The following is a 24,825-nucleotide window of genomic DNA, read 5'->3' as shown; positions in this document are numbered from 1 at the left end:
CGACCGACGAAAGGATTACAGGCCTCCACAATCGCATGCACGCTTATATGCATGTGAAGCTTCAAGCTACGTATCCACGAGAATGTACTTAGAGCTTCGTAAATGTAGAAAATGAGCATTCATAGGCTACAATGCGTGTGTATTTAGTAGACTCTTACAACCTAACACAGCGTAGGCTAAGTGTTTAAAGATAGCTAACTTACATCGAAAGATCTTGATTCGACATGAAATTCCCACACCAATAGAAGTAAGATTGAAACATATTTGCAAATAGATGTATTTTACTAGAAAATACAATAGAACTCGATTAGGAGACATCGTACATTTTCTCTGGGTTCGATGCTTTACGCCTGCTCGGAAATCTGAAAGCCTAACGTTGATGGTCTGTCACATTTCACACTGACACCGACCGAACGGAGGATCATACACCACTCAAAATATCACCAGCGCGTTGGAGCCTGGAATATCGTGTATTTGACTGAATTCTGGGTAAGTTTATTAGTTGAGATCTACATCTGCAGTTGACCATTTTAGTTCTAAGGGCGGAGAAAGGAAGGTCGTTTTTGTTCACATATTCTCTCTGGCTTTCGGTGTAATTAGTGAGAGGTTAACCACTTTTAAATACCGCTCTCATTCCTCGCCTAGTAATGTTAGCGTTAACGTCCTTTTATCTCAGCAGTCTGTGTACTTGGTAGTGCGTTCATATGTACAGTTTATAAGAAGTAGGTGAAACTTTAACTTTACCTGGTGTTCTTGGAAATACAAAACAAAACGTCGCTGTTGATTTTCAGTTTATTCTGGCGTAAGGAGGTGGACCACAGCCAGCGCGACACTCAGTGTTGGCTAGTTGTTAGCAGGCTAACTTAAAAAATAAGTTAACGACGTCTAGATAAAATGTCTAAAATAGACTAGTCTACCTTCCGCGTGTATCCGTGAAATGGCCTTACGTGATGGGTTGTGTCGATACCACTGTATGGCAACTATGTCTGGTGCTTATGAGGTGTTTGCTCATGAAAACAAGCTATCGGTAGCTTTTTAGCATAGCTAGCTTAGGCGTCCATAACGTTAGTGAATGGGCTTTACGGAAGTATTCGCTAGCAGTCGTTAGCTGCTCACCTCTCTAAAGATAGATAACGTTACTTCTAGTTCACGGGGTATTTGGTCAGAAAGAAGGGTTCAGTTTCATCTTCCAGATATTTTTTTGACGTTGGACATAGTGTGTTTACATAGAATGTACACCAGTTAAATAAACTGTAAAGGGGATTCATACATCAAGGTAACAGTTGGGACTGAAAAGGATTTTCCGTTGTACTAGTCATTAACTTGAAAACGCGACGTATCTAGCTAATGCTAACTACGGGAAAGGGGCTGGATGATTGAAGCGTCTGGGAAGCACCAAAACAAAAGGGGCTCTTAAAGTAGTCAGACCACGAGTTCATGAGCTAGTGTATTTAAAACATAAAAAACAACTTGAGTGTACCTTCGGCGAGTGGCATACTGTTGTATGTAACCCCACAGTCAGGCTGCTCACACTTTTCTGTACTACTTTTTTGAAGTGCCTTTTGGAGGAAGCAAAAACGAAGGAAAGGAAACCCCCCAAAGGAAATGCCAATCGCCACCACTGGTCAGCCGACAACTCAAGAGCCCCGCGTTTGTTCCCAACTCCCCGCAACCCCTGAGCCCATTCCGAAACGGACACATTTATGTGACGACACGGGGGGACATTCACAAGACCTATCGCACGGGGGACCGGAGGTGGTTAGAGGCGCTCGAAACCATAGCCAGACCGCCGCCAGGCTCCCTCTAGCTCTCGGATCCTCCTCTCCGTCGCAATCCCCTCCCACGTCCTCCCACCTCTCCAGTTCGCTCCACCACCAACCCCCTCCCATGGCAACGGAACCACCAAGGACTCGATCGCGTTCGCGGTCTGGATTTTACCAATGTGGTGTGAGTGGAGTACCTAATGGTAACAACAATAGCAGCAGCAGCATCAACAACGGTAGTAACATTTATAATACTGGCGGAGCGATCGGCGTGAGCCATACACAGCAGCACAACTCCGGATGTGTACCGTTCGGTGCTCACGGTCACACGGAAAATCTACGCCCCCCTGGAGGGATCCTGTCTCCTGGTGCACACAGACACTCAGGCCCCAGCGCTCACAGAAGCCTTGGCGCAGGTAAGCAACCACGCTGTCCGCATGCTTTACATTTTTCAAATTAATTTGTGCATGGTGATTTACGATGACCACGGGACACTGCCCGTGAGACGCTGGCGATTTAAATGTGCAAAGGGGCTGGCCACAGAAGGGGGATGGGCTGCGGGTTTGACAAGGGAGAAGGGAGAGCGCCCCCCCCCCCCCCCCCTATTTCCCCCCGAATGTAATGCACACCACAAAGCTGCTGTGATGAGGTTCCAGCATTATACTTATTGAACCAGTATTCTATGACCTGAAAGCTTACCTATGATGAGGCCTACACACATTTATTTTTAGTGTTAAATGTCTGCTTTGACTTGTGACAGTGGTCTCTTCTTGCTCTGAAAAAGAGTTGTCCTGTGTGCCTACTGCAGCCAGTCATAATGTCACAGGGTAGTGAGTTTCTAAATAAGTGCACTGATCCCACTATGAATGGTTCAGAGTGAAGTTGGAACACAGGAGTGACAGCCTTTTGGCCCCCATGAGTTTTGGGGTGGCCTGTTTCTTCTTATTTTGGTTTGTAGACATTCTCCTGGTCACCTGAGACACAAATAGGATCCTGTTATTTTCTGTGAGGAGGATGATTGGCCTGTAACCAATGTGACGTGAAGGCCTGGGCAGGCGCTGCATATTGGCCATGGCCACCCTGGATATGAGTGCAGACAGAGCCGGGCTTTGTAGCTGCGGGTGAGGAGAGTGCATCTGGCTCTACAGCGGGCCTTTCCCAGCTCATATGATGAGCACTCTCTCCACTCTACCTTAAAAACAAAACATTAAGAGCACTAGACACTGGCCTTTGTGTGGGTTGAGAGGAATCTGGCTTCAGTCTTAAGTCTTCTGAGGCTCAACTTGGCTGCCAGATTGACTTAATTCACTGTACCCAAACCTAAACACTACCCTAGTGTATCTAATGTCTTTTATTCAAGTAGTTCCTTGTAGAAGAGTCGTATGACTATCTGTCTCATAGTTTTATCGCACGCCCATTTGGTAGATAAAAGGTGGTAGTTGAGAATTGGCCCGGTGGCCTGCTGACCTTCATGCTTATATAAGACTAGGCATACACAGAAACGGAAAACACACATGCACTCACTAACGCACACCATGAAAGTGGTGCAGGACTGGAAATACCTGTCTCTCTGGATGAGTATCAAACAACTAGGCTTCTTTCACCTTGCCCCGCTTCATAGTGGGGTATGCATCTTCATACTGTGCGCTACATCTACAGATCCACATATAATACTGATTCCACTGGAATTGATGCTGTTTTCAAGTGTTTATATAAAGCTTTCAGACTTATCCATCTTCAGTGGGCTCTTCCTGAAGAAGACGCAGAATGATTTGAATGAAGGAATTCTCAAAGAGGATTTGTGTGTTTATGTGATTAATTGTGAGGTTGCAGATTCACACTCATCAGGTTAGTGTGAGGATGGCCATGGGCACTCAAGGCTACCTCTGTGCTTCTGTGGAGACTAGGTTACCATGGTGAAGCAGATGGGGGTCAGACTGCAGTGTCGGTAGCTGGTTTGGATAGTATGATGCCAGCAGGTGTAGGTTACTATGGAGACTGATCAGATTACTCTTGTCACAGTAGCTGGTTTGGGTTACCCACCTGGATTCCAGCTCCTGTTTGATAATTATTTCAGTTCTGCACTCAAAACTCCCAGGAGGAAACCCCATCTGCTCTCTTTTTTTGTGTTGTAGCTTCTCTCTCCCCCTTTTTCTTTTTTTCTGTCGTGCTGTTGTAGGTATTTTTTCATTTCTCTCTTTCTCACCCTATTTCAGATGACTAAATGCATGCCAACAAACTTGATTTCTCTGCTGAAGCTAGCGATAAGCATTTGGCGTCACACACACACACACACACACACACACACACACACACGCACACACACACCACTGCTGATTGGGAGACAGCATTGGGTCTTATTGCAGTGGCCATCCTGATCAGATGTGCCGGTGTGGAGAGGCTTAGGGGAAAGGAGAAGTCATCACATGTATTAATAATAGCTACTAGTGTGTGATTGTGCATGTGTAAGAGAATGTCTCTGAAGGATCAGCAAAGCTTTATGAGCTTCATTGGTCAAGTAGCTCCAGAACATCTATAATCCTCATTGTGTTTGTTATGTCTGCACATACTGGTAGATGACTCCAATGTGTCAGAGGCACATATGCACATAAGCTTACAGCTTGGGGGTTGGCTGCTGTTGCAATGCTCCTTTAACATGCCAAACACACACCCACGATCCTGAGTTGTGATGACGTGCACACGTGCACAAATTCACAAACACACACACCTCAGTGTGGTTTCCACTGGCCCTCCTGCATCATTATCCACTGTAAGAGATTATGTATGTGTGCAGGACAGGACAGAAAGGGCCCTATGAAGGCACAGCATAGCCAATGTTCAAAGTCCAGTATAGATTACAGGCCGTGCACATTGTGTTTGAGAGATCAGACTGTCGCTACACTACTGCTACTAAGATATGTATATATGCATATGTAGCAATCCTTAGCCTATATGAATGTTTCATCTTCTGGTGATGACTTTGTTTTGATAAGACACCATTAGGTGTGAATAGTAGCTATAGTAAGAGAGAAATGGGCATTGAGGCAGGACGTATACATGGGCCAGTGCCATCTAGGGAGTCGGGACCACTGTAAACAGTTTTTTTTTTTAAAACTCAAGGTCCCTTCTCTTGCCTCCCATTTACACACACACACACACACGCCCACGCACGCATAGATGAGGCTGTTTTCCCTCCCTCTCTCCACCACTCCCCACACCTGTCACCTGTGTCCACTTCTGCCCAACTGCTCCCCTTTTGTTCTTTTCTCTCCCGTTTTATGTGTTTTTTTTCCTGCCCTTTCTTGGAGTGAATGAGAGAAAAGCTCCCTTTCTTTCTCCCTCTCTCCCTCCATACGTTTTGCTCTGTCTGTTTGTGGGAACCAGGGAATGTGTGCATGGGCTAGACTGCTGCTAGTCTCTATGGCTAACATTCAGGCTAGTTAGCCACAAGTGCTTTCATTTTATGCTATAAACCAACCTTGGCCAAACTTAAAAGGGACACAATTGTTTTTCTTTTCTTTTGGGTAGTCTTAGTGTATCTCTATTAATATGTAATGTGTTTAGGAGTATGTCAGCCTTGAGTTACAGAACAACGCAGTAACTATGTGCAGGCATAGGCCTACTGCTTGTGCATGTCTATGTATGGAGCCTATGTGTGTTCTTTGATTCCCTCTTTTTCCCATCCTTCTGTTCTTTTATCTGAAGCGGGGTATCGTTTTAATGGTGCCCACATCCTCCCATTTCTACTCCATTACAATAACAAAAGCTCAGTTTGTTTTTCCCTCCTTTGTTTGTCTCCTGGCAACCACTCACACACAGTTGCCTTTTTTTGGGGGGATGAGGGGGAGGCTGGGCTGGACTGGCCAAAAGCAAATATCTGTGTGTGTGTGTGTGTGTGAGGCCCCCCCCCCCCCCATCCAGGGGCCACAGAGGAAGAGCCCCTCCAGCAGCAGGCTTCAGCCCCGGCAGCCCGCGGCCCTGCAGCTCACCGCAGCGCTGCCCCACAGGATGAGGCCAGAGCCGCGCCACTGGGGTTTGGTGTCACCCACCCAGGGGCCATCCATGCGACAATGAAATGTTCTCAAAACAACGCTTTCCTTGCCTTTTCAAAAAGTTTCACATCCACGCAATAGCGTTTTGGGAACTTATCCTCGTCCACGTGGATTCACAAAATCTAGTTAAAAGCTGTAGCATTTGTGTAGGAGTTTTTCACCCCTGCTCCCTTGATTAGGAAACTGTCCATGTTTAATTCGGACTCCCATTTCTTCTAGCAGAATAAGTTGATTGGAAACTCGAGTGTCGCTGTAAACATAATGTAAGATGTTCAACAGGGAATTCATGACCCTCCAGGACCAGGGGACCTGCCAAATTATATTATCCTATTTTTTTTTGCTCCAAGACAAAAATGACCAACTTGTTCTATAAATGTATGAATCTGTCAATATTATTATCTAGCCTAAGCATTGTATAACATTAGCATAGTTTTACACATGCACTGTAGACTGTCCTGCACAGTATAGCTGGCCCAGTTATAAGCAGCACAATTGTATACAGTATGTGGGTTAATTTAGGTCCCTCTACTGTCTGCAAAACTTTGAAGACCTCTGACTATCTAATGCTTGCACTTATGTCCACAAAAGAATGACAATGTCCTTAAATTGCTGACTGGAGTTGGTAGGCTATGTGGGTTCAGTGAGTAAGTGATTTTGACTTCAATACCCTAGATAATAATCTAAATCCTACTGTCTTCCAGGAGCCAAATTTTCTAGATCGAAGTGAATTTCCCTGCCCAAGGTTGCTAGCATCTCTTGTTCTATCAAACAAAGCGAGAGAGAGCTTTTGTCACTGACGTTTGTAATAGCTCACCTCCCCATCGTGGAAATGGATCAAAAGGATCAGTCACCATAGTCTTGACAATTAGAAATGACTCTCTGTGTCAAATCAGACAAGGTTGTTACTGCAACATCAGATTTTATTCAAACCATGTCGACATCATGTAGGGTTCCCAAAACCAAGGCATGTAAATATGTCTGTTGAAATCCTATGTCTTTATGGTTTAACTGTTAGTTGCAGCCCCAATAACATTGAGGAATGCAATGAAAACTTTGTAGGGTGGATTTTGGACATTTCACAGAGAAAGATTCTTGATTAAAGTTGGGACTGTGATCTATGGGTTGCATTTTCAAAAGATTCAGCTCTGGATGGCATTTAAAAAAAGTCTTCTTGACTTGGGGCTTCTTGTCGTGTGGACAAAAGACACGACAAAACGCAATAAAACATTTTTTTTTTTTTTTTGCAAAAGTTCCGTTGTCATGAGGATGGCCTTTTAAGACTGCATGTTTTGATATCGCTACTGGTGTACAGCACTGACCACAAGGACAGTCATCTGTCATCTCAAGGACTCTTAGTGGCGTTGGATGGGACTGGTCAGTAACAGTGTTGCGCTGAAGTGCTGCACAAAAACAGGGCTAAGATTGTTTTTAAACTCTCAGGCAGCATCTCTCTTGCTCACCTACATAAGGCTTCTTTGGACCATTTATTCTTGCTAATGCATGATTTTTATGTTGACCAGTATTCAGTTGGCGGAAGTAAAGGAGTGAGAAGTAGTTGGCTTCAGAAGTAGAAGTCGTAGTTGGCTCCGAAAGAAAGACACCAAGATGAATTCAATGTCAGATCTACGTTTATAGAGTCTGTAAGTAAACTTTTGTTGTGAGCTAATCTTACTTTAAACTGAGTGGTTCAGCTTCATGTAATGTTGCAGAAGGCGTGGTAAGAAACTTGTATGTTTCTTCACATGGATTGAGAAAGTGTGTGTGTGTGGAGGAAGGAGGGAGTGTTTTCTGGCGCCCCTTCCTCTTCTGAGAGTAGTGAGTGGGAAACAGACCCTGAGAGACCCAGCCAAATTCACTCACACACTCTGACTCACAAGCTCACCCGTACTCAGAGACACTCCGTCTTTTCATGGGCTCTTGTTGCTTCTGTCGGAAATGCCTCTCTCTCTCTCTCTCTCTCTCTCTCTCACTCTCTCTCCCTCTTTTTTCCTTTCTTTCTTTCTTTCTTTCTTTCTTTCTCTCTTTCTTTCTCTATTTCACTTGCCTCTCTGTTTGTTTGGTGTTTATGACTTATGGTCTTTAACAGTTAAAACAGAGTCAGTAAGAGTGTCAGCTATCTGCATGTGACAGCTGAGTAGCATAGGCTTAGTGGAGGTGTGTGTGTGTGTGTGTGTGTGTGTGTGTGTGTGTGTGTGTGCTTGGGGTGGGTGTGTGGGGTGGGTGGGTATTCCCCTCATGCAGTGCAGCCGAGGGCTGACAGACTGGTATGAACATACGGACATAAACTCACATGGATAGACCCACACATCCACACACCACTAGACTAGGTTTTGTGAATGTACAGCACACCCAGTAACACTGTAAAAGGGCTAAGATGGTTCTGCAAGGGGTGGTCTTGCTGAGAAGATTCTAGTATGTTTTGTTTCACAAGATGAAATGGCACTTCTGGATGTCGCACGTTTGTAGAAATCTCACCGTCTTCTATTAGAAAAGAGAGAGGGAGCGGGAGGTGTTTGAGAAATGAAGTGAGAAAGAGATGTGATGGGACTGGATGAGTGTGAAATGTGAAGACCAACAGAGAGAGAGAGATGGTGAGAAAGGCGAAAGTTGGACAGATAGAAGGAGCGAGAGAATGGGTGTGGGGTTGTGGTTTTCCCTCTTGACTAGTATTGATTTTGTGTGAGCCTTAGAGTACAGCTATCAGCTATTTCTATCCATTTCCCTCTCTCCCTCTCTCTCTCTCTCTGCTCTCTCTCTCTCTCTCTCTCTCTCTCTCTCTCTCTCTCTCTCTCTCTCTCTCTCTCTCTCTCTCTCTCTCTCTCTCTCTCTCTCTCTCTCTCTCTCTCTGCTCTCTCTCTCTCTCTCTCTCTCTCTCCCTCTCCCCCCCCTCCCTCCATGCCTCCCACTCTCCCTCTGTCCACTCACTCCCATCCCCCATGGCAACCCCAGCTTTCCCCCTTTTCTCCTGCCTTTGCTTTCTCCCCCTCTCTCCTTCTCACTGCAGTCAATGCTCTATCTCTTTCCCTCTCTCTCTCACTCTCTTCCTCTCCTCCCTTCCGCCCTCCTTTTTTTATTTTCCCCCCACCTCCCTTACCCTGCTAAATGTAGCCACCCCAGTGTCCTGATAGTTGCTGGCCATGCCAGTAGCACTCTTAACGATCACTTTCAGTCCCCGCAGTGGTCATGTTCTCACAGTGTTCTTTCTTGACCTACAGTGAATGTTGCCTTACAGCACAAATGTGGGCCTTCCATCTCACTCCTCTTTCCCTGAGGCCTGTCTGTCTGACTGTCTGTCTGTCTGTCCGTCTGACTGTCTGTGTGAGTGGAATAAAGGATGGCGCTGGAGTGTCACAAATGTGTTGAGAAATAAAGGGGTTAATTTTCCTTCCCCTCCGGTGCCCCCTCCTTCTCTCCTTCTTTCCCCCTCTCTTGCTTGCCTCCTCCTTTTCCTGTCTGCTCACATGCTGAAGTGTGTGTGTGTGTGTGTGTGTGTGTGTGTGAGAAGGGGGGCGGGGGAGGTATGCATGTTTAGCCATGTTGATGTAGCGTGTGTGAATTTTGTCATCTGTTTTAATGTGGATGAAGGTTTGTGTTCTGTCCCTGTGTTCTGTTTTGCGCTCTCTCTTTCTCTCTCTCTCTCTCTCTCTCTCTCGTACAGGGCTGTCTGTATTGTGGCAGTGTCATGCTGATAGCTGCAGGATAATTGTTGTAGCATTACGTTGTGCAGTTCTGTTCTGTTCCGGGTGTGTGTGACTAAGAGAGGGGGCATGAGTACATGCGTTCCCTGCCGCTGACAAAGGCTTGGCCAGCAGTGTGTCTCAAAGTGGGGCCTAAGTGCACAGCAGCGTATGGAGGGTAGCCAGAGGCGTCTGTGCTGGTATTCCTTGTTTATATTCAAGATTTTCAACTGATTTTGGCACACATTTTGAATCTTAAGATCATAAACGCAAAAGTAGAGTGTGTACTCTGTGTGTGTGTGTGTGTGTGTGTGTGTGTGTGTGTGTTCTGCAGGTGTGAGTGTGTGTCATGTTCTTATAATGTTGTGAGTTAAGCTTAAATCTCATGATAAACACCATCCTGTACAATTTATTGGAATGATTCAGCAGATTCTGCTTGGGAAAATCCAGTCTCGCTCTTGTGCACACACACGCACACTCACACACTCACACACACACACACACACACTCACACACACACACACACACAGATATTAAAGCACACACAGTCCCTTGTTCCTGTTTAAATTAATTTGCAGAAATAGGTTGTTATTGTGTTTAATTAATGACAGTAGTGTCTCTCGTCACTCACACATCCCTGTTTTGCACATTCTGTGTGTTGTAGGCAGCTCTCTGGTCTTTATTTAAACCTAACCGAAACCATAACTTTCTCTCTCTCTCTGGTTCCCCGCTTTGTGTTGTCAGTCACTCCAAACTTCACACAGACCATCAAGAGAGATGGAAAGAAAAAAGGATTTCATATCTCTCTCACACACTTGCTCGCACCCACACACACACATACACTCTCTCTCTCCCTCATTCACTCACTCACTCACTCAGAGGGAAAGAGAGGGGAAAAAGTGTCTGTAAAAACAAATAAGTGGGAATGAGGTAACCGAGTTACAAACAGAGAGCTTGCACACAAACATGCCCTTGGAGGTGAAATCACTGAAGGTACAGAGATGGTCTCCTTACAGCTAGGCTTATAACTAAAAAAACAACAAAAGATCTCTCTCTGTGTGTGTGTGTGTGTGTGTGTGGTGACAGGGGTGAGTGACTTCCTAATCCTGGATTAGTATGTTTACTCTTTGTGCCAAAGGCACGCGCATGGCACAAACAAGAGAATGATGTCATTATTATAAGAAAGCGTAAACAACAATAGGCTTGTGGCTTGGTGATTTGCTGTGATGAGTGTTACTGATCCTTACCGTCCTCTCTGACTGGTCACTGGCCGCCGGGCTGAGTGACGATGTGCCGCCGGCCATCACCACGGCGTGGTGCTAATCCAGCCATCACCACGGCGTGTTGCTAATCCAGCTCACTGTTCCTGGCTGTAAAGCACTGTGTGTGATGTCTCAGCACTCTCAGTTTTGTTTTTGTGGAATGTCGTTCATGTCCTTCTCTTACAGTTAGTGTATTTTGTTTTATTTTTTTTCAGGAAGATACCTGTTGTAATGTGACTGTGTGACTGTGTGACTGTGTGACTGTGTGACTGTGTGTCTGTGTGTGTGTGTGTGTGTGTGTGTGTGCGGTAACGGTGTTGTGAGCGTGGTCCTGACTTATTTCTCTCTGTTGCGCAGGAGCCATCGGGGGAGCTTACCACTGCCACCCAGACCATGCCTGTGCGGAGGGCGCTGATAAGGTAAGAATGTCTCTAAGTCTTCTGCGCCTGTTTGGGTGAGTGGACAAAGCCTCTCAGTGGGCCTGTTTTTCTACCCAGCGTGACGCGTGGCGCTTGTGTCTGTGTTTGTATGCAGTATCTTTAAACAGCATTCTGTGTGTTAGAGGTAGGCTCCTATTCCCACGCATCCTGCCACTCTTCACTGAAAAATAATCTGTGCAGTCATCTCTTTGTCTACATATAATCAGACTACATAAATAAGGATCATCTTCTGATATAAACTATTGCATATCAGTTGTTTTGTACCATTTCAAATGCATTAATGTCTTTATTTTTTATTTAGTCAGTTTGACTTTGTGATCTTCAATGGGTTGTTAACTTGATCGTATTGCTAATGTTATTAATCCAGTGAGGTTAGCCTTGGTTGTCTTTACGGTGTGCGCTGTTCTCTGATTGGTCAGGGCTGGAAAGGACAGGGTTTAGGAGTGGGAGGAAGAGGAAGTGCTGAGGGGCAAAGGCACACTGAGAAGAAGAGGTAGAGCAGGAGAGAGGCAGGGAGAGGAAGATGGAAGGATGGAGGGAGAGAGAGAGAGAGGGAGAGGTAGGAGGAGGAGGGATGGAAGGGGGAGGGTGGAAGCACTAATGATTTCACCTCCAGCTGTGGAGCACAGTGGGATGGAGAGAGAGAAATGAGAGAGGGAGAGGGAGGGGGTGGAAAGGAATGGAACGGCAATAGGGGTGTGTGTTAAACCGCTTGCTTATGTGTGGCATTAGGTATACTGTATGTTGAGCATGTTGAGCTTGTAGTCCAGCCTATGTGGCGTAAGGCCGTGTGTGTGCTTTTCACACTGCTGTAGTTCTGCTCTGGAGACTAAGGCCATGTCCACACGACGACCGTGTTTGTGAAAACGGTAAAGTTTGTTATCGTTTTGGCCTTGCTTCCACACGAACACAGCGTTTTAGGTGACCAAAAATGATCACTTTCGAAAACAGTTCCGTCTGCTATAGTTTTGCTCTGGAGACTAAGGCCATGTCCACTTTCGAAAACAGGTTCCAAGGTGGGTACTTTTGAAAACCCCGTTTTCCTCGTGCCTGGTGACCATCTAAAACGGCGTTTTAGTGACGACAGGCCCACCCCTAACCTCTGACTCTTAAATCCAGCTGCCAACCTGACACTCATTAAAGTATTGCCTAGCAATACTAGTTTTCATACATTCACTATGCCATTTATATAGCTAGAATAACACATGTTTCCAATTATATAATGTTTCTATAGTACAAAATGTAATTTTACTCTGTTCTTATGTGGGTAAGGCCACCGCACATCCAAATAAGTGCCCTTCATGACCCACAGGCAGTCAGTCTCCCCATAGGTTAACATGGCAAAACTTGAACCCCCTACCTGGCAGCCCCAAATATAAATTTTCATCTTTCTAAAACCACTTTTCCATGTCTCACCTGCATACAATATAGTATAAACACAGATATGTGTGCAATTACTTAGAATACATGGAGTTTACTGCCTGATCGGGACCAATGAAACAGCTGTTTCATTCGTCCCACCATAGACATTTAGCATTATAGGCGGTTTTGCATCCATTGCAAACAAACATGGAATGTGAAAGTCTGGGATGTGGCGACAGAATAGCCTAGAACTTGGGTAGGCCTACTAGCTTTTAGTAGCCTATGCATTTGCGGTAATAGCCAACAACTAATGTTAATCGCGGACTATAACGAAAGAATGTAAAGGAGATTAATTGCACTTGCGTTCACCAAAAAAAGGATTGGACTGCACCCTTCACAAACCGTAAAAATGAACTTTATTACTGGTAGTTTTACAGTTGAAAACATAGATAGATACTTTATTGATCCCCAAGGGGAAATTCAAGGTCTCAGTAGCATACAGACATCACACACAACATGCACTTACAGCAGAAAGAGTAAATATAAGTATATACATATAACAAAACTCCACTGTACAATAGAGATAGTAGAAGATAAGAAAAACTAAATACTAAATATACTATATAAATTAAATGTAAAAAATCCACAGTGTGCTTGAGGATTATCAAGCATGAGACGCTTGCAGTGACAGGGCTGGGACTGGGCCTGTAATTCTGTGTGCATGGTAAGGTGCAAAACTGAATTGTACTCGGGAATGCTTTACTCACGCGACTGCTTCGGAGAATGCATAGACCGTATAAAATAGAGAATTCTAAATTCTATAAAATAGTGAATTCTGAAGCAAGGTGTGAAAACGGTAAGAAGACGATATGCCTGTCTTCCGTGTAGACGTGGCCTAAAACAGCTGTTCTGCTTGGTGTGTGTGTGTGTACACGCACGTGTGTGTGTGTGAGAGAGATTGTATTCTTGGGTGCAGTAAAGGTTGTAGTGTCCATCCAGTGTACTTGCAGCGCAGTCCTGCAGCACAGACCATTTTGATGTGTACGGTTGTGGAAAAGAGTGAAGGCTGTGTGTGTGGCTGTTTTCCCATGTAAACTATAGCACACAGTAGTGGGAGGTCCTGAATGTAGAGTGCTGCTGTAACTGAGATTGTGTGTGTGTGTGTGTGTGTGTGTGTGTGTGTGTGTGTGCGCGCGCGCCTGTGTGCACATGCTGTCCATTCTTTGGCTTCTTTGACAGAGGCACTACAGGCTCTTTCACTGGCTGGGAATGTGGGGGGAGAGAGGGGGAAATGGTGAGTGAGAGCTAATGTAGACCTACCCCAGCAACAGCTCAGAGATTTCACCACTTTGCTTAGGCTAACTGAGTTTATGGCTATCAGGACAAATAAAATGTGTGCAGTTATAATTCCAGTGGCTAGTAAGGCAGAGATGCCTAGTAGGGAGGGACAGACACACCAACCCCTACAAACACAGAGAGTCGGTATGGTACAGTGTAGGACATAGAATGAACTCCTCCTCTTTGTGTTTGTGTTGCACATGTGGCCTAGTCAGAATAGATGGCTAGATTTTCAGTCCTTGTGCAAGAGTCCATTGGGCTGTGAATACATGTAAGCTTAGGAATGGAACAGACACACACACACTCAGACACCATGGTGTCTTTGTCCCTCTTGGCCCTCTCCCTGCCCCCTAAACCAAGTTGGGCAGATCCATCAATGTTTCATGTTAATAGGGGGGCTTTTCAGACGTATGTGTGTGTGTGTGTGTGTGTGTGTGTGTGTGTGTGTGTGTGTGTGTGTGTGTGTGTGTGTGCCCATGTGCATCTAGTCAGCCTCAGGGTTTGATTACTTGCTGGGCTTCTAATTTTCACTGTGGACCTAAATCTATTTAGTCAGTTCTGTACCCCCAAGGGGCGTCCCACCACCACCCAACCTCCAGTGTGTGGAGACATGAGGCTAGTGCCCCAGATTGCTCAAACCTGTGTGTGTGTGCTGGGGTGCTTCCTCCTACACTCTCTCTCCTCTGTTCCCACTGTTCTGATCTCTCACTATAACACACACACACACCACTAACCGTATGCAAACTATCTGGACTTGGCTAGTGAATAGTCGATTGTAGAAGGTTCTTACTTTTATTATGAAATTGAGGAACTGGGGGTGGGGGATGTTGTCTGTTTTCCAGCTGTTTCCTGTTAGCTGTTAGTAATGATGACGCCTTGAACACACACACACACACACACACACACACACACACACACACCACATGCAGTGGTAGGGGTGACGACGGCTGCTCCTTGTCTCTCCTCACTGGGGCTTAACTGTGAGCCGGATTCTAAGCCAGTAACTCCTGCCACATGGGTGTGTGGGTGTGTGTGCTTACACGGGTACGTGTGTGAATCAGTGATGACTCTACCAGTATGAAGGTATGAACCAGTCTGACTCACCTTTGGACAATGTGTGTGTTTGGTGGTGTCTACACTTCCTATGTATTGAGCAATAGCAATCCAGTCATTTGCCTGCCCCCAGGCACTCTATCTCAGGCAAACCCAGTGGTTGCGCTCCAGCCAGAGTGCTTTGTGTAGCTGGCTCGCAGCATGTTTATGTGTCTAAATAATTTATGCATTTGATGCCGTTAACCACCTTTGCCAGAAGAAGCCATTAATCTCACAGGCGTGAAGGCCATGGGAAACCAAAGCTGTCATTGGAAATAGTGTTGTCATGATACCAAAGTTATGACTGCTACGATTCCTGCCATCTCGATGCCGATACTGAAACGATACCACAGCAGGGACCTAAAACATGGAGTAAGGGATGTCAGGGGCCCCACATATCATTATGTATTTGACAAACATGTAGCTTGCATGCCATGCCATGCCATGATGACCATTACAGGTACAAGTAGACCCTACTTTAAAGATTATTGTCAAACATCGATGATGAAAAAGTCGCTGGTCACATAAAGTTTGTCTGCTGCAGTTGTTTCACTCAGTCCATAATTGAAGGCATAAGCTTGAGGAGGATGTAATTATGTAGTCTATCCAATTCGCAAACCTGTATGCATGTCGGCATGTTTCTCCAAGGTGCTTACATTTGCTTGAATCACTTTGAAAGAATTTTTTTTTTTTCAGGTAGCCTTTTTGTGTCCATAAGCTTGTCCTCCACTGTGAGTCATAAGTGGTGTACCACAAAGCTGAGGACTTTAGTCAAGAACATAGCCATGCCTCTTGTTGTACTACCGTAGTCTTTGAACAGAGGTAGGGATTTTTGTGAACAGAGGTAGGGATTTTTGTGGGCAAGCACTAGCTTGAGACTGAGAAGAGTGTGTGTGTGTGTGTGTGTGTGTGTGTGTGTGTGTGTGTGTGTGTGTGTGTGTGTGTGTGTGTGTGTGTGTGTGTGTGTGTGTGTGTGTGTGTGTGTGTGTGTGTGTGTGTGTGTGTGTGTGTGTGTGTGTGTGTGTGTGTGTGTGTGTGTGTGTGTGTGTGTGTGTGTGTGTGTGTGTGTGTGTGTGTGTGTGTGTGTGTGTGTGTGTGTGTGTGTGTGTGTGTGTGTCCTCCTCACCGGTCCTTCTGTCTGCTCTCAGGCTGAGGACAGTCCGAGTCCCAAGCGTCAGCGTCTGTCGCAGCACTCGGTGCTGGAGCTGACTTCAGTGCCGCCCCAGACACCCTCTCCCCCCATGAGGCCGTGGGAGCTCCCGCCCACCCGCAGGACACACCCCTACACGCACACACACTACCAGCCCGAGCGCTGCCACACGCCCGCGCGCCACCGCCGCAGGTGAGTGTCCCAGCATGCATAGTCTAACGCACGAGACCACGCATAGTCTAACGCACGAGACCACGCATAGTCTAACGCACGAGACCACGCATGAGTCCGAATTTGAATTTCCCCTTGGGGATCAATAAAGTATCTATATCTCTATCTATGAGTCTACGCATAGTCTAAGACATGCGACCACACATAGTCTAACGCATGAGTCTACACATAGTTAACACATGAGACCAGGCATAGTCTAACGCATGACACCTGTGGTGATGACATTCTGCTGCCCACTATATTTGCTGTAAAGTTTTTTTATGAATGATTCCGACTGATCTTGGTGTCCACACATTTACGATGACCGCTTCTATTCTCTCTCTCTCTCTCTCTCTCTCTCTCTCTCTCTCTCTCTCTCTCTCTTCCTTTTCTCCCTCTCTCCTTCTCTCAGCCCACCTGTGCGTCGTCAGCGCAGCCGGCGCGAGCGGTTGTCACGGCACCACCCGCCGCACCATGGTTCCCCTGGAGGCGGCCAGGATGAGAACTACCGGCACCCGGCGCACGCCCCCCTGCCCCACCAGAGTTACCCCTACAGCCAGCACCCCCCACCCCCGGGCCTGGAGGAGCCCCGCGCCTTCCACCCCCCCACGCTCTCGCCACGCCTGCTGCACCCCCAGCAGCAGGGAGCCATGGTCATGGACCTGCACGAACAGGTGAGCGACAACAGCGCCAGTCCTCTCCCCCACAATCTATGCCAGTACGCTGATACATACTTGTACATAGGCTTAGATACATTAGTCTTTATCAGTTGACAGTAACAGTGTGTGGCTAGTTGTATATGTTGTATATTTTGTTGGATTAGGAAGTTGGTTGTTGACATTTCCTTGCTAGCAGCCAACTGGTGGCAGTGTTTAGCCTGGCATTCAGCAGCAGCCGCCGCTCTGTTTGCCATGTGTTGAGAACAGCGGCTAGTCCCATACTGACTATTCACTGCTGTCTGCTCTACATGGCACACCAGCTGTTTTCATAGTCGATCTTTGAGTCTGTTTATGTGGTGGTGTAATGGCAACTTGAATCCTTAATTTGTGTGTGTGTGTGTGTGTGTGTGTGTGTGTGTGTCTGTGTGTGTGTGTGTGCAGCTCCCTCAGGGCACAGTGCCGGTCTCGTACACGATGTCTCCGATGCCCCCTCACGCGCTGCCCCCTCCCCTCTGCAGCGGACAGCACATCCCGGGCTGCTCCTCACAGCAGCAGGTGCCCGCCTGTTCCGTCGTCTTCAGTGGTCAACATTACCCTGTCTGCAGCGTGCCACCTCCGGTTAGTGTGTGTGTGTGTGTGTGTGTCAGTGTATGTTATGCGTGTGTAGTCTGCACCATGCACACTGTTATTGGTACTTTAACCACTAGATGGCAGCAAATACTTTTTGAGACAATATTATTGTCTCAAAAAGTATTTGCTGCCATCTAGTGGTTAAAGTGGTAAATTGTAGGATCTGCAGGCAGCCTTTGAGAAGGTGATGAGTACTAGTCATAGTTCTTGGCTGTTTTAGGAAACCGCTTAACTGTTTTTCTGTGTTTTTTTTTTTTGTGTTTTTTTCTCTCTCTCTCTCTCTCTCTCTCTCTCTCTCTCTCTCTCTCTCTCTCTCAGATGCTGCAGGCGTGTTCGGTTCAGCATTTGCCGGTTCCGTATGCCTTTCCCTCCCTGCTGTCCAGTGATCCGCCTTTCCTGTTGCACCCCCCACACCTCTCCCATCACCCCCCTCACCTCCCACCGCCAGGACAGTTTGTGCCCTTCCAAACACAGCAGTCTCGCTCGGTGAGTCACACACACACACACACACACATGCACATGCACATGTGCGCACACGTGCGCACCCATTCACATATACATGCATTCATGGCTGTGTGATGACGTGTTGTGTCTTTGTGTGCAGCCCCTGCAGAGGATTGAAAACGAGGTGGAGTTGCTGGGGGAGCACCTGTCTGTAGGCGGGGGCTTTAACTACCCCCCCTCAGGCCACCCCAGCCCCCTGCCCCCGCAGACACCCCTGCAGTTCCTCTCCCACGACCCACTGCCACAGGAGCTCTTTGGAGTGGTAAGGACACTTTTCCTACCACACTGCTCTACCTACCACTCCACTGACCACATGTGTGTGTGTGTGTGTGTGTGTGTGTGTGTGTGTGTGCTCCACACCACACTAGTCCACCCAGCACACTGATTGGAGGCATTTTGACGACTGTTCTCCCCACCTGGTCTGTAGATGTGGGGTGAAGACAGGTGTGGGAAGAGTGATGAATAGAGGTGTTGTGTGGTGAGCGAACCACATGCTTCTGTTTGCAAACACGTTGTCATTGTTTCCTGCAGCCGTACCCTCCCTTCATGCCTCGGCGAATTACAGGCCGTCGCTACCGCTCCCAACAGGCAGCAGCCCCTCCTCCAATACACCCCAGCTTCCTGCCTTACTTCCTGTGAGTCCCTCTTCTCACTCTCCCGTCTATAGATACACACGTTACACAATACTTAGGACATTTTAAATGTCTGTTAGTTATGTTATGTTCCATTCCTTTGGTTCCGTTGTGGTAGGGATAATTGACCAAGTCTCTCCCTCGCTCCCTCTCAGGTCCATGTTCCCAGTTCAGCCCACCGTAGGTCCAGCCATCAGTCTGGAGCTTGATGTGGATGATGGAGAAGTGGAGAATTATGAGGTCAGTTCAGCAAATACAGCAAATACAGAAATTGTGTTGTGTCTGGCTGAATGATTGAGAAAAGGCTTGCTTGGGCTGTGGGGATGTAACTCTAAAGTTGGATGAATGTGTTTGTCTGTCTGCCTGTAGGCCCTGTTGAATCTGGCGGAGCGTCTTGGAGAGGCCAAGCCACGGGGCCTGACGAAAGCAGATATAGAACAGCTGCCATCCTATAGATTCAACCCCACTAACCATCAGTCAGAGCAGACGCTGTAAGTACACAAAACCCTGACACTCTGACAGAAATAGCTCCTGTATGTGTATAATTATCAGTGAAGATATCTGCCTGTCACTAAGAAATTCGAAAAAACTGTTTAATTTAATTTGCATCTTGCCGATTTTAGGGTAAGGGAACAGTAGCCTGGCTCCACCCACCTGTTGCTCCCAGCTGAGTTTTCGTTGTGATTTTTTTTAATTAATTAATTTATTTTTTAAAAGCCGATGCTTAGATGAACCGATTAGCCATTCTGAGTAGCCTAGGCTAATCACAGACTGGTGGTGGCGGAGTGTGACGATGTTGAAATGAAGCATTTGTTTGCAACGTGGTTACAACAGTGGTAGCAGTATTAGATCTAGACTACGAGATACAAACCACTACCAATACCAATGCTAGCAACCGGTTCCATAGCATGTATAAAGTTATTTATTGAGGGCAAGGAATCTTGCCTTATTGTTTGGGAAAAGCCTAATACATCAGCTTGCACTGTTAGTGAGGCAGTCTAATAGTGGTCAATGCTGATTGCTTAAAGGCGGGTCTGATAAATTAACCTGAATTAGCCCAAAGTCTACATCCATTAGGATGTAACGACGGGGAACAATTCCCAGTGGAGTCAGGCCAGGAAGTGAATCTGGGTCTAGATACACCATTTCTGTGCTAAAGCCATTGTAGCCACAGCATTGTGTACTCATGCTGCGATGGCGGATGTGCGTTTATAAGGAATGAATCCTTAGTGTGTCGGATGCCCTCTGACCTCATGTCTGGTCTCCTCTCTGCTGTCTCTTACCAGGTGTGTGGTGTGTATGTGTGACTTTGAGTCTCGTCAGCTCCTAAGAGTTCTGCCCTGCAACCATGAATTCCATGCCAAGTGTGTTGACAAATGGCTCAAGGTATGTGTGTGTGTGTGTGTTCACTATGGTTAATGGATGTCCCATTTTCAAATGCACTTGAATATTCAGAAGCAATCTAGCTGTCGACATAGTTTTGTCCTGAATTCTCACTGAGAGTGACCCTTGAGATCCAAAGAAAGGCGTGAACTGTGTATCTGATGGTTTGTCCCTTCTCTCCTGCAGGCCAACAGAACTTGTCCTATATGCCGAGCGGACGCCTCTGAAGTGCAGCGTGATTCAGAGTGACCTCTGACCTAACCTGAGTCACCCTGCCCTAAAAACACAAACACACACACACACACACACACACACACACACACACACATACTTTGAGCTGTACCCACCGCTGTACCCACTAACCCTAGACACAACGTGTGTATATACAGTTCATTCATCTCATGAATTACATCCAATCTTTCTTTCTATCTTTCTCTCTCTCTCTCTCTCTCTCTCTCTCTCCTCACTCATCTGTGAGCACTTTTCTTTGTCTGTCTTTCTGCATTACATATACATACTTGTCTGGGTTTGTTTTAGTCACTAACTCTTGAGAGTGGAAGTCCAAAGATAGTCCTCTTTATTTTATTAATATTATAATGGTTGTAATTATGCCTCCTGATTATGTTCTGTTCTAGAATAGTTTGTTCTGATGTCAAATGCATTATTATTATTTTTATTTTATTTTTCTCTCCTTTTTTATTGCGGTTGGTCGATTGTGGTCTCTAGTGCTTGTGTGGGTGTGAGTGACACAGTGTGGGTGAGTTTGGTGCGTGTTTGTGCACTAACATTCCTGGGTATCCGAGCGCACTTGTTAATGTGGCTGTAGGCTCCGCGTGCATGTGCATTTTTATATATTAATGTATCTATCAATATAGAGGGAAAAATAACCACAAACTTTCATATGAATTTAAAAAAAAGTAATGGTGTGTGTTTTTTTTTCTTCCAAAACTGAGAAATGACAGATTTTATGATATATTAAGATGAATTTGGAAGGGTGGGGAATGGTTGAGAGGCTATATGATCTACCAGTCTTAGGGAGTTGGAATACTGTGAGGTGGGCATGTGTGAGGATGGTGTGTTTGTGTGTGTGTGTGTGAGAGAGAGCGAGAGAGCAAGAGTTGAGTGAATGTGTGTGTTATTTATGCAGTATGCGTGGTACAGTACACTGGCTTAACCTGTTTAATTCGGTTTGCTCTGCTCTGATTGGCTGAGGTGCACACTGACACAGCGTGTGATTGGTGGGGAGGCATGAGGTATTAGCAGATTTTTTTTGTCAGTAAGTGGTCCTTCATACTTCAATCACTCAGTCCTTGAAAGCACATTCATTTTCTTCTCTTACTCTCTTGGATCTGATAACTGTAGTCATTATGAGCAAGATTCTAGAGGTTAAGTAACAACACACACACACAAACACAAACAAACACTTTGTCAAGGTCTGTACAGAGTCACTGCCAGATCCACAAGGGGAAGTCCTTAATGTGTTAGTTAGGTAGACAGGGGTTGGGTGTTTTGTTCTGTGTGCACAGGGCGAAATCAAACACTGTAGCATCATGAATATAAAGGGAACTCGACACTTGCACACAATACTGATTAATTAACAGGTACAACAGCAAACGTATATTAGTATTAATGTATTTTTCTGCGTCCCATTTCTCCCTCCAATATCCCCCACTGAGCGCGTGCAGTACCACACCCTTTGACACGTCACCTGTCTGTCATGAAGCCAGCTCAGAGCCGTTACAGCAATGAGGTTGTGTGATTAAGTTTATATTCATGTTACAAATCCTTAAAATGCATTTTGCCGGCAGCATGACAGGATGTGAAGGTGTCTCAGGGGTGGAACTGCCAGCCGGAGCCCACAGTGTCTTAATGAGAGATGCCTTTAGCTGTTCATCCGCTCTCAGCATCAGTGTCATAGGTCGTCACCGTGGTGACGTGTGTCCATGTGCTGCCCTCTGCCATTCCGTATGACACGTGTGCTGGTGTCCTCCGCCGTCGGCTCATGCTTTAGGAGCTCATTTCTGCCTGGTACACTAGCAGTTACCTCATGTTCACTATTTATCTAAACCTGCACCAATATTTTGTCATCTGGTATTACTTTGGTTTTGTTATTATTGCTTTGGTGTGGTTTGTATTTTTTATTTTTCCCATTTAAAAAACAATTGTATCATTTAACATGTTGTTTCATATGTATAATATCTGTAACCAAAATCATTTGAAGGCTTGATATAAAAGATTTTTAACAGACATTTGTACATTTTTTATCAGAGTTATTACTAGTGATGCTTTACTAAGTAGTGCATTTTTTTTCCAACTCCTGGTACCAGTCTTTTGGATCTCAAAGGGTGGTTCAATAATAAATACATTATGTTCTCTTTCCATCCGTTTTCTGTCTTTTCCCCTTCTATGCACCAGTTTCTTCATGTTGCTCCCTTGAAAGAGTGTTGGGAGTGATTAGCCATGTACAGCAGCGTACTGATACTACCACTACTCACCACTAGATGGCATCATGTGACCTAGTATTTAGAACAGATCGCCTTGGCTTCCTCCTTCGTCACTTCTCAGATCGGTTCACCTGGAGGATATGGTGCTTTTAAAGGATCTTTGATGGAGCTGACCAAAACTGCGGAACAGCAGGTGTGAGCTGGAGCTGAGCAGACTGACCCCGACCGACAGAGAGGAGAGGGCCAGGGGCGCCGCTAGGCAGGGGCGTAGCTAGGATTATTTTATAGGGGGGGCCAGCTGGGTCCAGACTTTTTATTGGGGTGGCACTTGGGAATCAAAACTACTATTTGAAAACTACTCAAAACGTTTTGAAGATTAGGATAGCCCATTTTAATAATGGCAGTACATTGTGTAAAGCCAACACTGATACACAGGTCAGTTTGTTGGCCACTCCAACACATTTTCCATAAATAGGTCAATGCCAATAAAAAAGTACATTATGATAATGCACCTTACTTAATCAGTCTTATTCAATTGATGTTAACTCAAAGAACAATGATAAATACTACAAATATTGTATGCAGATATTTAATCTTATACTGATGGCCAAACTATGTTTCTTTCTGATATCCACTCCAAGTACTTGGCTGTACGTAACATGGCTCTGAATTAAAAAATTAACCCTTAGAACCCTAGACTGTTTTAAGGGCTTTTTCACTAGTTAGAAGCATTTATCCTGGTCAATGTAAGTGCCATACACACATGCTATACATAGTTTTTTTCAGAGTCTAGGGAGTCTAGGGAGTTCAGAGTCTACCCAGATCTGCCACATTTTCATGTATTAATACTTGCATTGATTTTTTTTTTTTTTAAAGTGTATTATAAAAATTCTTATATGTATCTCACCACTGCAAGCTGTCAGCTGGCACATGTGTGAGGGCAGACTGTTCTGAATCTGGCAATATCATTGCCATGGTGGAGGGATTCTCTGGGGCTGAGCAAATGTGAAAAATATGTGGTGTGTGCCTTACGGAAATAAATGCCATTTTTTTATTTAGCCCTATGGCTACTCTATTTTTGTCCATTCTCACTACCTTTAGTTATAAGCATTTATCCTGGTCATTGTAAGTTCCATTTTCACATGCTATATTTTTTCAGAACAGTCTAGGCTACCCAGATCTGCCACCAATTCATATTAATACTTGCATTGATTTGATTTTGATTTTTAAATAATACAAAGACAAAAAGCATATTATGATTATTAGTAATGAAAAATGACCTTTCTGCGCTCCATATCTGTGACACGAACTGATCTGACCTGAACCAGAGTTTGCATGTTCTGTGTGTAGGCTACACTCATTCTGAAACAACTTTTTACTGCAATGTCATGAACAAAGTGAAGGCAAAAAGGTGTTTCTTTGTCGAATAAATTGGGATGCAATGTGAGTCTCGAATTGGATGCCATGCAGGAATTTGCTAGGATCTCAAAACCGGATTACAAGCATGCTTTGCCATAGAGAAACACATGATAGCGTTGGATTATGAACATGCTTTGCCACCACAACACACAAAAACGTGGGGTAAGTCGAGCTATATGAAGTTATTATTTTGATGTAATTTCGTCTGTTTACCCAGAAGGATGTACTTGGTATCAAATGATAGCTCTGTGTCTCCTCTTTCATCTGACATGCGTGGCATATCTATCCGATCACGGGTTCGTGAGTAGGGCCTAATTCAAACGTGGGTAATGGGTGTGCAGCGTTGGTTTTTGTACATTATGTTATTTTGCAGTCACGTTGTCTGTTTTTACAGCCCAGAAGCATCAATATACTTGGTACCAATAGATAGCCCTGTGTCTCCTCTTTCTTCTGATATGCTTGCCATATCTATGTGATCACGGGTTCGCGAGTAATTCAGACGAGAGTAATGTGTGCGCAGGTGAACTGTAAATATGACTCAATTTGATTTAATTTCATGATTTTTTTGTCATACTTGATCGCACAGACAAGTGTTTAGTCTCGTTGGAAAGCCCCACTTCTGCTCTGTCATGCAATTAAGGTTTCATCTCGCTGCGATGAACAGTTCCGGAGCAATGTAACAAAGAACTCAGGCAAAGCAGCCTGCCTCTGCCTGACCAGCTATGGGAAGAACCACACTAGTGGACTAGTCAGCAAATTATGTTTTTATAAAGTAGCATAGGCTAGGCCCTATTAGCCTACTTTTATT

General features: G+C 45.4%; 1 protein-coding gene across 1 annotated transcript; it reads left to right on the top strand.

Annotated features, from left to right (window-relative positions):
• Window positions 1-22,533, top strand: rnf38 (ring finger protein 38). Its single transcript, XM_076294676.1, has 13 exons — window positions 1-489; window positions 1,557-2,179; window positions 11,112-11,173; window positions 16,135-16,328; window positions 16,759-17,020; window positions 17,447-17,623; window positions 17,954-18,121; window positions 18,240-18,401; window positions 18,671-18,774; window positions 18,927-19,011; window positions 19,141-19,262; window positions 20,058-20,157; window positions 20,341-22,533. Exons 2-13 carry the CDS (start codon window positions 1,606-1,608, stop codon window positions 20,401-20,403), a joined length of 2,073 nt encoding a protein of 690 aa, XP_076150791.1. The 5' UTR covers window positions 1-489; window positions 1,557-1,605; the 3' UTR covers window positions 20,404-22,533.
• The last annotated feature ends 2,292 nt before the right edge of the window (window positions 22,534-24,825 follow it).

Source organism: Alosa pseudoharengus, unplaced genomic scaffold (assembly GCF_046254945.1).
Source record: "Alosa pseudoharengus isolate Yale_2024_CS ecotype anadromous, Long Island Sound unplaced genomic scaffold, YU_APseudo_1.1 YU_APseudo_1.1_scf_2, whole genome shotgun sequence".
Classification (NCBI taxonomy): domain Eukaryota; kingdom Metazoa; phylum Chordata; class Actinopteri; order Clupeiformes; family Clupeidae; genus Alosa; species Alosa pseudoharengus.
This window is presented reverse-complemented; position numbering and strand designations above follow the sequence as displayed.

What these genes read in the sequence shown, in the direction of transcription:
- rnf38 (XM_076294676.1), top strand. Translation starts at nt 1,606, where the DNA reads ATGCCAATCGCCACCACTGGTCAGCCGACAACTCAAGAGCCCCGCGTT. An exon ending in TCACAGAAGCCTTGGCGCAG is followed by an intron (nt 2,180 to 11,111) that starts GTAAGCAACCAC and finishes TCTGTTGCGCAG; the next exon opens with GAGCCATCGGGGGAGCTTAC. An exon ending in AAACACAGCAGTCTCGCTCG is followed by an intron (nt 18,122 to 18,239) that starts GTGAGTCACACA and finishes CTTTGTGTGCAG; the next exon opens with CCCCTGCAGAGGATTGAAAA.